Below are 14,691 nucleotides of genomic sequence, written 5' to 3'. Positions count from 1 at the left end.
AATACTTTGTACTGTCCCAAATGGAAAACTTGAATGCACTTTCCTAAAATGTAAATACATTACAATAATATTTAAAAGGGATCATTTTTAATTTTGCACAATATTTTGTGGCATCAAACAAATCTTGAAAAAAAACTAAAAATATAGTTTCCATTGATAGATCTGATGAATTAATCTAGTGGCAAGAACCTATGAATCTGTCTTTAAGCAGAAAACAAAATAATAGTTTCAGTAAGTAAACTTAGCTCTTTTAAGATGTGGCTGGAGAACAGTGCAATTAGAAACATTACTGACATCTTTTTTTATAGAGTTGACTGAAATGCCAATCATATCTGGTATTTCAGTCCATTGACTTGCTAAATCAAGGCTAGAATACATCTGCTGTTTATAATCCAGTTAACCAGTCAATATAAAACAAACTGTTTCAATGCAATTTCTCTCCTCTTTACTCCTTCCAGAATTTGAATAATCTTTACTCTCTGGTTCTTTTACTAAATTGTATATGACCTTGGTGCTGCATGATTTTGTTGACTTATAGGACTTTGATCTTTAAAGTTTGTTCAGCAGCAGTTATTGATTTACACAAATTCTAAAAGTCTCTAATGAACATTGGACATTAAGATTCAAAGTCAATATCTTGTTGAAAGAAATACAAAAAGCCAATGCTCAATTAAGTGAATACTACTAGCTGCTCTATGTGTGTGTGCGCATCTGTCTTTACATGTTCCTTTTGGCATTGTGGATAGGAAAATGTACTTTTTTTGTATTTAGTCATTTATTTTCAATTTTAGCACTAGTCATTTTTGAAAACATTTAATTGGTCAAAAGAATGAAGTCAAGAATAGCTTATTGCTATTGCATAGTCTCTGAAATAGCCAAAAAATTATGATAGATAAATTAGTAACAATGTAACTTTATACCTTTCTGGTAATATTTTCCTTTTTATTAATAATTTTTCCTGCAACCCTGTGCATGTTGTTTTTCCACCTAGGAGTCCTCTGTGCTGGCACTTACAGGGTCTATTGAGGTAGTTTCACTGTGGTAGGGATCATTGTAGCCACCGGCTGAGTCCAGTACCAAATCTCATTACCATTTGATGTAGTTGAGCATTAAAGAAATAATGATTAAATGTGTTACTGCATGGTAATAACTTAATACAATGCAGAGAGTTTTTATGAATTTCAGGCGAGATTTTTATATAAAAAGAGTGGGGAAGGGGAGAATTACTAAAAAATGTATCAGAATCCTTCCTGCACAGTCAGTGTTGCTTAGAGCACAAAAAAATAATGTAGATAAGGTAGAGCTATCTAAGCAAATGTCCTTTTGGCTGACCACTGAGGGTGAGTTTTCACTAAAGAACTTCAATTATAATACAAAGTAACCTGGGCAATCTAGAATTACTGATTCTAATACGTGCTCTATCATTTGAGCAATGAAATTTAAAATAATTTGTGCATTGCTGACAGAACTGATAGATTTGAAATGGTTTATTGTTGAGTTTTACCTTGTAACATATTTATGTATTTTTTGCCCATTTTTATGGTGAACTATTTAGGTATCTTAAAGCAGTTCCCTTAAAATTTACAAATGGGTGTTGGTGGTGGTGGTTATGGGAAAGTCGGTATCAGTGTCAAATCTTAGTTGGCGACTAATTTTTAATTCCCTTCCTTTTATCTGTAGGTATGGCTTTCCCAACGAAAGGCTAAGAATTCAAGAACGGTCTTAACTGAACCCTCATCAGATCTGAATTTAACAAATGCTTAGTTTCAGCAGTCTTGAAAAAAAGTAGCCTAGCAGTCAGTGACTTACTTGCACTTTTTTTGCACATAGATATAAAATAAAATAGTGCTATTAATTTGGTTTAGTCTCTATTATTACAAAGTAGCTGTAATTTATGAGTGTATAGTAGTATACTGACTGCTAAGTGTTCTATACTGTTTGCTTTACTAATCACCTAATTCATTGCAGTTCATACTTTATTGACTTAAAGTTTAAAACCACATCTGTAGGCATGAAGAATTGCTTTAAAACTTTTTTTAATGGTAGAAACTGGAAGTGGTCTGAAGGGTAGCAAATAATTGTCAGTATTAAAAATGGCATTATTTAAAGTAGTGCTGCTGCAAAAAAGGCACTTCAGTGAATATGTGACTAGTAAAGCTTAAATGTTCTTGGATCTAATAGATTTCATGAAATACTGTAATGTTGGGATTGAAAATGAGTGGATTAAACAGGTTAAGGCCAGGATGTTTGAAATAAATGCAATATTAATCTGCACAGATATACTTCATATATTAAAGTTAAGATTTGAAACTACTGTGCCTTAACTTGTTGCTTTCTTAAAATGAATTTTGTAGTAAATGATCACTTAAATCCATTTTGCTAAACCTGCTGTTAATGTTTGTCTTTGAATGTTTTCTAACTTTGTCTTGGTAATTGCAATTTAACTAGGTGCGGTGGCTACTAAAGTTCGAAGGCACGATATGCGTGTCCATCCTTACCAAAGGATTGTGACCGCAGACCGAGGTTAGTTTAGTTCTGCAGTTCTTTTTTATAAGAAATGCTTTGAGTGTACATGAAATTTGCAACACCACAGCTGGTTAACCAAATACCATATTTTGACCCACTCATTAATATTAATTTTCTCAAAAATCTAAATAGTCACTATATTACAGCTTTGGAAACGCTTGCAATTTTAAAGACCTTGTGTAAACTTCTTTAGGTTTCCCATCTATTAAAATATATAAATTATGTGATATGTTTAAAATGCTATAACTGATTTCCTTTATAAGAACTATAGAAGATTCAGCTTCATCAGGAAATAAGAGTTTAGTGCTACATTAATTGGTTTTCCCTTCAAACTTGCTCTTTTAATTGGTGTGGAAATATCAGATTGGTGTTGCAAAAATAAAATGAATGGATGGGTGCTTAATGAGAAGGAAGTAAAGGAATAAAATGCGTCCTGTCTGGAGAAAACTGAAGATTTAGGTTCCTTTTTTCTAATAAACTGTTTGAGCCACTGTACTGTATAACTCTAAAGAAGATTCATGTTCTCAGATATCTAACTTAATTCAACAAAATAAGGACTGTGAAGATAATACTTCAAAAGTTTGTTGGGTTTGAGTCAGTAAAGGCAATATTCTTTTATGTTCTTTTGCCAAAATGGATTTCTTGGTATTTGTCATTTGCTGCTAAAATACATTGTCTGAAGAAGAAGCAACTTTTGAAGTCCCGTTGGTGAGATGACATCCAGTATTTGGACATCTCTCTTAACTAACCAATGAATGGAAAATAAATCTTCATTTTTCTCCTGTTCATCAAATGTAACTTACCATCTGTGTATGCCCTTGGACCCTTGAATGAATTACTTAAGCTTATTAAGAAAAGTGATGTTTTCGGTTTATTGACATTGGGCTGTTCATTGACTAGGAAGCAGTGCAGGTGGAGAACTGGAACACCCAACCCCTTATCCCAGCTCTGCCAGTGACTCTTTGTGCGAATCACTTAACCTTTCTGTGTATGTTTTCCCATCTATAAAATAAGGATGATACTTCCTTAGCTCATGGGGTGTTGTGGGGATTAATGTATGTTCAATGCTTTTGAAGATGCGAAATGTTTTGAAATTGCTGAGTATTATTATTCTAAGGACCTATTCTCAGCAAAATAGGATATCCACAGTCTTCCTTGATTTGATATACTTAAAGCCAAATTCAGGGGACAGGCATGTCTACTCCTAATACAGAATTTAGCCTACACTCCACCTCTCTCCTTCTGTTGATTTGTTAAGATCTGTGTCAGATTACCATATATAAGGAGGACACCATGGACACCAATACCAGAGAGAGGGGCTCTCTAAGATATTTATTATATTTTATGTAGCGCCTTTACCTTTTAATGCTTTATAAAAGGCACAAGCTGATATATAAAATCTATACAGTTACCTGAAAAAATTCTTTTCCCCTTATATTCCATCACAGTGGTTACAGTCTGCTGGGTTTCGTATTCTTTGTTGAAAGATGGGCAGCAGGGCATTTCTATACAAGGCCCATGTCTCTAGAATCTGCTCCTACTGATGGTCTCTCAGAGCCCAGATTTGGTGTCCTTCATGCCACAGTTGAAAAGCTTATTTGTTTAGGCAGGTATTTCCCTGGAACAGCTGGTGACCAAATCATTGTAGCAGGGCATGGAATTTTTTTAATCTATTGGTTACTTTATTTGAATAGACCAATGTAGTATTTACTAATTTTGTTGTTTTTAATTCGTGTCAGCTGTTCAGCTGCCTTGGCAATGGTTGCAACTATAAATCATTGAACTGAAAATAATAAATATTGGAATCATCTCACCTTCTACTGAAACACAGACACTTCTTTGATGGTAAATTGTCCATATGTATAGCTCTTCAAAGTTAATTTGTATGTTTTTTAAAAAGAATACACAGAGCTATTCTCTCATGGAGACCATACATGGTTCTGTGACCTGTATATTTTTTTACATTAAAACGATGCTGATAATTTCTGATGAATAGAGTTCTAAATTACCCGTAGCAACTTACATTACAAACCATAGGTTGCGCAAAGATATTTTTAAAGACTGTACTTCATTTTATTACAAATTTTAAAAAGCAGACTATCAGTGCACACTCTTTAGAGATTTAGAAGAGGGGTATGTTTTGGAAAGAATACCTTTTGGCATAGTACAAACATTTTACATAGAGGAGGTTAATGTGAGTTTTAAAATTTTGCTGTAAAATTAAAATACCAAAAATTGATCAACACTTGCCATGTGCACCTTCTGTGCAATTCATGACACACATTTTGATTAATTTGCCATTATTGGTATTTAAAAAGCAATGTCAGCAAACCGAAATATTAATTTTTTTCAACCTGAAAGCATTTTAAACAGTTGTTAAATATCACTAAAATAAGTATGCATTCATTGGGTCTAAGATTACAAAAAACTTTTAAACTGGTTCTCATATAGTACTACTGTATTCACCCTTTGAGTATGTTTTTGTTTTTTGCATAGTTTTTTAGATATAAGCACTGCATTTAAAACAAGAGCCCCCAAACATGTAAATGTGTTATTCTTATAACCAAGCATTTAGAATTGGTGAAGGGTTGATAAAGTATAGTTCATTTCTACTAAGAATAAGATCCCGCTCTATAAATAATCCAAAACTGAATTTGATTCATATAATAGAGAGACTGACTGATTTAATTGTAATAAACTGTAAATGGTGTTGCACAGTTGACAAACCTGTGTGTACTGTAGAAGGCCGGGGACTTGGCAGAGGATGTATCACAGGTGTTCTGGTATCTTAAAAAGGTAGCTTACTTTGATTATATACTCCACAAGAAATGTTAATGCTGATAATTTTTCTGAATGTTTTTATCAAAACCAATTGTCACATAATTTATATATAAAATTTTAATACCATTTTAATCAAAATTGCAATCAGTATCAAAAATGCTTTAAGATTCTGTGTTTTTCGTATACCTGTAAAGTGGTGAGATTGTGCCACATTAAATATTTATTTTTTATTTTTTTTTTTGCTTATATTTGCAACAGCAGTTTTAATTTAAACAAAATCCCACTTAGCAGAATTTTGAAGAAGTTCAGGGAACATGTGGTCTCATTTAAGTTACAGTAGTAATTTTTAGTGTTTATAAACTGTATCCTAAATGATAGGCCATAGAAACCATTTTTATTATGTGAAGGTAAATCAACCCATGATATAGATCATTTAAAAATATGCTATCTGTGAACATTACACCTACTGGATTTCATTTTATGAAATGGCACAAATCTGACTTTGCACTGAATACCTTTCTCACTTTCATCTCCTCTGCCTTAGTCAGAATGGCAACAGTACAAAAACTCTATCAAACCTCAGAATTTATTAGATATGATTAAGCTGTTGAACAAGTCTTAAAAATTGTACTACTGTTAAGTGGACCAAGTTTGGTGAAGGAGAATGTGAGAGAGAATGATTAAAGAAGGATCAGCTCAAGAACATTGGGAATGATAACTTTCCACTTGAGAACTTTTTTATGTTTTACTGTAATTTTTTTGTTTTTGTTTGTTTGTGGTTTTTTGTTTTTTGCAAAAGAAAATAGTATTTACAGGTGGCTTCTTTTAAAATATAAAAATATAAAGCAGGAATGTATATGAAATGTCAGATTTTATTGTATTTGCAGAGTATTAGCTTTGAAAATGAATAAAGAAAGCTGTCTGTAGTTTTAAAATGCCTTATTAGTATCAATTAGATACTTTCTCTATTTTTTGATGTACTTAGAGCTTTTGAAGTATAGAATTTAAAATGGCAAGACTTTTACAGTGTTTACATGCAAGTGCATTTTAAAAGTGTCCTATGTGTAAAATAGTATTTTCAACAGGAAAATGCTGGCTAAAGTAATAGGCTTAGCCTTTACCTGGTTTCCATGATGATGCCTACACTGCTAGACTACAGTTTAGTATTGCTTTGTATCATGAGGCCAAGAAATTCCATGTTGTTTGTAAATAGAATAATTGAAAAGCAATAAAAAATTTATTGAACAAAAGAAACCTTGTTTGGCCCATAGTTTATGTTAAACCAAATTGTTTATGAAAATTCAGATTCATTTCTTTTAACAAACAGTTATTAATAATCACATCCATCATTAATAGTTGCTTTAATGCTTGCACCTGGGAAAATACTAATGCTTAATAGCAGTCAGATACTGATTCTTTGCGCTGACTGTTTCAAAATTCTTTTACCAAGTGCCAAAAACTGTTCATTGTTTTTGTTTTCCAGTTTCCTTCATCGACTGCTACTAACCATTAGTTGTTAGTTGTATTTTATTTCTATTTTTTCCTGTTAACCAGTTTTGTGGGAGTGGGCTTCTCCTTCACATGTTCAAATCATGATACAAGGCTGTCATGATTTTATTGCATTCTGTAGATGGTGTCAATCAGTGCGTCAGAATTAAACATGCTTGTTTTTTTATTAGTTGTGATTAGTTTTCATGTTGTCATTAAGCCGTCACTAGCTGAAACTAATCTCTTCTCTATCTTTTCTTTCTCTTTTTTGTTTTTTTTATTTTGATTTTTTGTTTTTGTTTTTGTTTTGTTTTGTTTTTGTTTCTAACCACCCAGCCGCCACCGGCAACTAACCTATGACCTTCTGACCTCTGAACTCTTCACCCAATGATGACCTGACCATGCCTGCCTGCTGATCAGTTAACTGGTAATCGCCTTTGCTTGCCTGTCTTCAGTGCAGCGAGCTGAGGCACTTGTCCGTTCGTCTTACCATCTAACAAAAAAGACAAAGAAATTATTGTCCTCCAACTCAGCTTTTTTTTCCTGTTTGGGTGAAAGTGGTTCTAGAACCTGCACTGAATAGTAGTAAAGCAATAAGGTCCAATTCATCCCTCAGCACTGATCATCCTTTAGTGTCCCACCCTAAACGAACGGTAAGAAGGCCTCACTTAAGTGATGGAGACAGATGTCCCTTAACTACCCGATGACAGAGGCAGTTACTGTGAGCGACTTCTAGGAATCTTTTTCTTCTCATAATGAAGTCAAAGCTCTCTTTGAATGTACTGTGTGATGATGCATCATGCATGAACCTTTGGTCAGGGATGTCATTGGTGAAGGGATTCCAAAAAGTATTCAAAATTTGACTTGCTGTTTAGTCACTACCAGTGCCCTCAAAGGGCAAAAGTTGCAGCCTTTTTTCTATTGCCTGCCAAATTGGATGTTTTAAAAGAACGTGTGCCATGAAAGATAGATTTCAGTGAATTTTCAGAACTATGTTAATGCAAAGAACAAAACAGCAACACTATGAAAGCAAAATCTGAGTTAAGATTACTTTAACCATATTTAAACTTTCTTAAAAGATTACATGAGAACAAGGTACATGCATTATGTGTCACATTACTGGGCAAACTGTTCAAATATTTTTTTTTAAACCTCCCTGTATAGAAAAATTTCATTAAGGATGTAAAAGCCATGCTTGCCTATTTGCTGTATACATGTAATGAAATTGTAGATAAAGTGTAGTGCATTGAAACAAAATGAACAAAAAAGTAGATACTTTTACTATACAAGGGTGCTGGTGCAGAAAAAATATATTTTTGGAAATGTAGCATTTTATACTTTCAAGTGTTATAAAAAAAAGAAAAAAAGAACAAAGAAACAACCCTTTATTTCATTAAATGATTTTTTCTGGTGGTTGTCAAGAAACAAAAGACCAAAAGAGCCTTTTTGTCTTTCTTTTTTATTTTTTAAGTATTGGAATAAGTCTAAAGAAAAGGAAGTGCCTTATTTTCTTCATGGTCATTTAGTCAAATGTCTCATATAATCAGCTCCTCCCTCAGACAACAAGTTAATGCATGCCACTTAGTCGCCCAGTATGTGAAAAGAAGCTGGGAAAGGAAGACAAATGAGTTGACCATTTGAAATACCTGATTTTTGCCATAGTAGCATGATGCAACTTTGCCAAATCTTATAATGTGAAACGTTTGATAATTTTTCTATCAAATGCTGGCCCCCATTAGTCTTGCAACATTTTCACCATCTCAAACCATAGTTAACATATTTTGTTTCATGTACTTGCTCAATCTAAACCAAAGGGTTCTGACTCATTCTAAATCAGAGCATTAGCTGACACATGTTTATAGGGCAGCAAGTGCTCCATTTTGTTCAGGGGATGGCGTGGAGTTGTCTTGATTTGAAATATTGACAAGTATAGCAGACCTTGTACTTGTCCACAGAATAAAGTTTGGTGGATAATGAAATTGAACATGTTTAACTAATTTTAAGTCTGACCTAAGCATGTTCCAGTATTTTGTAAGCAGCTCCCACAGTGTCAAATAGTGTATAAGATATTCAATTCTCATAATATTGATTGTTGCTTTTTATTCAAAAGAAAAGCAGGAAAGATTCATCGACTAACTATTTAAAAATTCATCTATAGTTCAGTATTATCTTTTAGCGCCACATGAAATTCATGTAGCTAGACCAGCATAAGAGCTGAGAAGCTTTTTTGAATAGTGTTGAATTCTGAAAATATTGAGCAAGTATCAGTTTGCTAATGGCTCAGTATTAGACTTGGCAAATATCAGGTGATAATTTATTTCCCCTCTTGTCAACTTATTCTCCTCCTGCAAACCTTCATAGCTTCCAAATCAAAGGTCAATAGTAAGCTAAGAAAGAGGGCTTACGGTTTAAGCACCTGTTTGGTGACCTCATCTAGCATCTTGTCTCACCTGGAAACAATTATCAGTTTATTTACTATGCAATAGACATTCATCCTTTTGTATTCAGCTAGCTTTTGTTTATCGTGCCACCAGCTTTGTCTTCCTGTTACACATACAGTTGTTTTGACTTAATTTACAGTATATATGCTGTGCCATTTTGATTTTTGTTTGTTTGGTTGAATAAACCTGCGACACTCAAACATTTGAGAAGAGATTTGCTAAAACAATACCAGTATTTGATCCAGATTCATCTCAACTATGATAAACCTGGACATTTTTAGATGTTTATCAAATGGGGGAAAGTTACGTGTATGAAATAGAAGTGTGACATGTAATAGTAATGTTTGCTCTGAATGAACAAACTTTTGAAAACATAGTTGACAAAATTTTGGATCAACTTAAAAAAAAGCATGACTTTTGAAATCTCTGAATGCCTTGGTTCTCAGTATTATAATTCTTTATTGAATTTTTCTTTATTAAAATATGTAGTTTTAAGACTTCTTTCTGACAGTATTATGTAATTTTTTTAGAGTGGGTAGATGGGAGTGTCGCTTGTATGTAACAGTACAGATGACATGTATTTGTCTATTCTTTATTATCTTAGTAGTTTCATGCTGTGTATGTATCATAACCAACCTATTGCCTATGAGAAACATGTAAGATAATGTATTTACAGCCATTGTTACAAGTTTATAATGTATTTTTCTATCTTGTTTTATATGTATGTTATATAAAACATTCAATTTTTTTCCTGATTGAGAAAAAAAGGATACAAAAATGCAAAACCCACAATTTTGATAACTGAAAATTGCCAATTGTTTTGCAGTACTTTATTATATTGGGAGTGTTGTCTTTCTTGGGCTTTTAGTTAGCTACTGGATGAATACATTAGACATATTTGGGTTTTAGTTGGGTTTTTACATAGCTTGCATTTTAATTCTTTGGTTCTTTGCTGTTTCTATTAACCCATAGCATTATTTTAATAAATGTTATAATACCAACCTACTAACTCTGGACTATGTCTGTTTATTAACCATTACATGTTTAATTAAAATAAACAAACAAAGACGGAAGAATGTAAAGTCTTGAGTTACTGGACTAACCCTGAAGAACGTGACCACAGATAACACATGACTTGTATTTATGTTGTTTGTCGGCTGACATTCTGCACACTACTATTAAATTGGCTTTTGGTCATTCTGGCCTTTGCCTTGGGGGGGGTAGGTGGAGTAGAGATGGGAACAAAGTAGCATTATTTGAAGCATTCTTCTTGTAGTCTTGCCACTTGCCTTTCAGCATCTGCATTACTAATTCCACACATTACTTTTTCTTTCTCTAAAATAATCACTGTCAGCTCACAGCAAAAGAGCAAAGATGCCAGTATATTGGTAAATCATGTGATGGTGTACCCAGAGAAACCAGTTTGATTCTTTGTTGAACCATTTTGATGTCACAGTAAATCTCATTGAAATTTGCCATTCTTTATTTAAAGCACCTGATTCAGTGTCACATCTTGTGATTCTCTTCTATTTTGTATAAGCACACATTATTACTGAACTATATTTTTTGTGTATCTGAAGCAAGGAACTGGCTTTTTTCTAGGATGTCACAAAGATTTTCCTACAGCTTGCTTTATTTCCTACTTGACATACTATTTATGTAAATTTTTTTTGTACGTCTGTAGTCTGTCATTATCACCTAGCTCAGGGGAGTACAACTTCTGAAAAGCCAAAGATCAAGCTGGATCATTTCCTAATGACTACAGAAAGTACAAAATACTAAACCTGTGGCACTATATTACTGAGAAATAGCCATTTCAAATACCAAGGCTCTTTACCTGTGATCTCTATCCCTGTGGATGACCGTAGCAACACAAATGCAGGGCATGTAAATGGTGGAAACACGGTAGTAAATATGTTTTTGTTTTTGAGCTTCGATGCAAATGACTTTTACAGAGAAACTTCATATTTAAAATTTTCTATTATTTGAAGTTTTGTTTGTAGCCTGGTTAGGCCTACCAGATTTTTGCTTAAATGTACAGTAATTACCAGCTATTCCCTTCGGAGACCCTTGATGCACATCACTTATTTCCCTGATATTGACAGTTTACTTTTCTGTGAACTAGCAATCTACTTGCCTGGGAATAAAAATTCAGATGAGAAATCGGCATCTGTTCAAAACTGGGTTTTTTCCATTTGTTGTCATAAGCTTTAATTTACAGATTTCAGAATCCTTGTAATAAAGTTTTTATTTTAAAAAGTGGAAAGTTCTCCCAATTTTTTTAAGTTAATTTTATGTAGAAAAATTGGGCCGAGCACTAATTAATAAGTAGTTTGTGCATTAATTCGTTAGGCATGTTGATATACAACTAGATTTTTTAAATACCCGTTTAAACATCTAGTTTAATTTACAGAACTGTACAGATGCAACTGTAAAATAGAGAAAATTGATAGGTCTAGAACAAGTTACACATGTACAAAAAAAAGTTTTTTGGGGGGGCCATTTCACTGCTTATACTATGAATGTATTGCTATCCAAAAATTCAATGAGACAGTGTAAAAAGAAAATAACTCATAGTGAATAAAATCAGAACTTTATGATTCAAGTAATGTGACATTACAACTATGAATTTGGAGTTGTACAGAAAATGCTCAAAACGTTTGAGACAGGACAAGTGTTTAAACTTTGAGATGTCTACAAATTTGATTAAAACTTCCTGGGTGGGACTAGACATTGTTACGGTTTTGGGATAGCAAAATATCTTCTAGGGGCAATTAGTTGGATGCTTACGATACAACTTTATGATCTTCATTATCTTTTATTATCCATGAACTACTGTCATAGTTTGCCCACAGTGGGCATTTTCATCTCATTGTCAATTATACATAGTAATGAACATTTGCCCAGAAGAGAAGTGGGTTATTGTTGTTTTTTAAACTGAAGGAAAACAATAAGCCTTAAAAGCAAAATAACTCTTTTTACACAAATTAATGTTACTATTGAACATAAGTGCAGATCTCAATGTCCATAGCTAAGTGCTTAACTAAAAATCTTGTCAACTATAAAAAGGCAACAATTTAAGATGAATTTCTGGCGCTTGAGCTTGATAACTTCAGTGTTACTCTATTGTTAAAGTTTTTTGTGTTTTTTAATTCTGGAAGGGTAAAATGTCTTTCAGATTTTATAAAAGGCATGTATTCAAGCAAACCTACAGCACTGCAGTTCCTTCCAGCAAAATGGAGTCAATTTAAATAAGTATATTTTTATTTACATTTAATTTACAATTTTATGCAAATATAAACAGAAGTACAACAAAACCCTTTTAAATAAATACTGGATGAAGCAATATTCTTTTAAAAAAGCACTTCAGAAAATCAGCCTCTTGGAGAATAATCATACTGTGCATCAAACCAAAATACGTTTCATAGAGAGTCCCCAAAGACTTTAAGTATCTTTTGTGCAGATATTTAACCAGTTTTAGATTACTAATCAGTATTTACTAATATACTATTTGAACAGATCTTTTAACAAGTTTGTGTAAAAATCCACTTATACATAATATAACAAGCTAAAATTGCTTTATTTCCAATCACACCCTTTAATCTATGGGGACCACTGAAAAGTTTTCTGCACTGCAAAATGCTGTAGGAAATGCACACTAAAGTATGTTGCTATCCAATAAAAAAGAATGCAGAAAAATATAACTCTTTTTGAAACTTTTTTATGTATCTGGATAATTAAACGGGCACTCTAAATGGCACATTACACAATAAAGTCCTTGTAACGCTTTTTACAAACATTCCTGAAGTGCAAGTGTGTAATTGTACTTAGAATGCCTAGTTTATTTTTAATAGATCTTTGATATAGAGAGATGTTTTGTGAAATAATATATTAATGGTATACTGTTTTTTCAACTAAGCATATGAACCATTACACTGACATGGTAATCAATGTTGAATCAAACTGGTTAACTTAAGCACATTGGTCTCCTTCCTATGTGCCTGCTTACTGATTGCAGGTGGTATAGTTCCGCATTGGAGGTGGGTGTCATGCGCAGCAGATGGTTACTTGCTCTATTAGCTTCTTGGTGCCAGCAGTTTGGGTGTCCGTTGTTGACAACAGACTGCACTGGGAGAAATTTGACTCCCAGGGCGAAAATTAATTTGCATCTAAAAAACTATTAGAGAAGAGTTAATAGAATATATATCCTTTTTGACTTCTATTGTGGCAGTTTGTGTGAAACATTTAACATTTTGTTTGTACAAAATAATGTATTTTGAGGGGGGGAAATAGACCTTGCCAAAACACATGTAAATAAAAACACCAAGTATGACTGTACATGATGTGCAATAAAATAACTGGAAAAAGTGCATGTACTTTATCAAAAGCCGATTGGAAGCTATCAATGCTGCAACTATAGTTTTATTTTCTGAAAAGTCACATTTTATTCTGTATTTAAACAGCAGAATAAAGAATCTGCATTTTTCACACTTTACTGTTCATTAATGCCTTTAGCAATGTTATGAGAGATGTTGCTTTTTGAAGTGATTTAAAATTTTGTCATGATCTGACTACCTGGATATCACCTTTTACTGAAGAATTGCTGTTGTATTGCTTTGGTTACAATTAGAGACTAGAAAAAGTTGAGTACACATTCATACATACAGTATACATACAGCACCTCAGCCAAATTTGGATTTGCAAGCACACTAAAATTGAGCAACTTGGACTCTACAAAATTATGAAAAGACTATAGTTGCTTGAATATCATAATTACCAGACTGTTAGTCAACATAAAAGGAGCCAGACCAGTATTATTTTAACTCAAGCCACTATGAAGTTCTAGCTCTTTACAATAGCCACATACACTTAAATGAATGATTTATCACTTTGGCATCTGCAAAGTGGATTTCTCACCAAAAAATGATCTGTCTTAATATTTTTCACTGAATACATTTATGCAATTCTCTGGATTTAGTATGACATCATTTGAGTACTGTGTAAAATATGTACAATTGGGTAAAAGGAAAAGCTGGTTCAGCACAACACAGGGCTTGTCTACACTTAAAATGCTAGAGCAGCACAGCTGCACCACACTGCTGCGCATCTGTCATGCTTCAATGTAGACACTACCTATGCCAACAGGAGGGGTTCTCGCATCTGCAGGTAATCCACCTCCAAGAGAGGCGGTAGCTAGGTCGATAGAAGAATTCTTTCATTGACTTATTGGTGTCTACAGTGAGGGATAGGGTAACTCAACTTCTCCACCCAGGTATGGATATTTCACACCCCTGAGGGTTGTAATTAAGCCGACTTAATTTTCTAGGGTAGACCCAATCACAATGAGTGAAATTCTGTGCTGCGTCTCCAAGAGGGGCAGTATGAACTCACAGCTAAGATGGATGAGGGGGACAAAGGCGCCCACCTCTGTGCCCTGTGGATCCCAGGCTGTTCC

The 14,691-nt window shown here is 33.5% G+C and overlaps 1 protein-coding gene across 11 annotated transcripts in view; it reads left to right on the top strand.

Moving 5' to 3' along the window:
• QKI (QKI, KH domain containing RNA binding) overlaps positions 1–13,726 on the top strand; it is a 299,731-nt gene extending 286,005 nt beyond the window's left edge. For 5 of the 11 annotated variants that reach the window (XM_054021335.1, XM_054021334.1, XM_054021331.1 and 2 more), the window contains 2 exons: positions 2,449–2,523; positions 4,266–6,561. In XM_054021335.1, the coding sequence (XP_053877310.1) occupies positions 2,449–2,523; positions 4,266–4,300 (110 nt within the window). In that variant the 3' untranslated portion in view covers positions 4,301–6,561. Of the gene's footprint in view, positions 1–1,680; positions 6,562–7,131 lie in introns of those variants that run through there. The other 6 variants (XM_054021336.1, XM_054021333.1, XM_054021332.1 and 3 more) reach the window with 4 other exon arrangements.
• The last annotated feature ends 965 nt before the right edge of the window (positions 13,727–14,691 follow it).

This window comes from Malaclemys terrapin, chromosome 3, assembly GCF_027887155.1.
Source record: "Malaclemys terrapin pileata isolate rMalTer1 chromosome 3, rMalTer1.hap1, whole genome shotgun sequence".
Taxonomy (NCBI): domain Eukaryota; kingdom Metazoa; phylum Chordata; order Testudines; family Emydidae; genus Malaclemys; species Malaclemys terrapin.
Note: the sequence above shows the minus strand (reverse complement) of the source record. Positions and strands in the feature narration are given on the sequence as shown.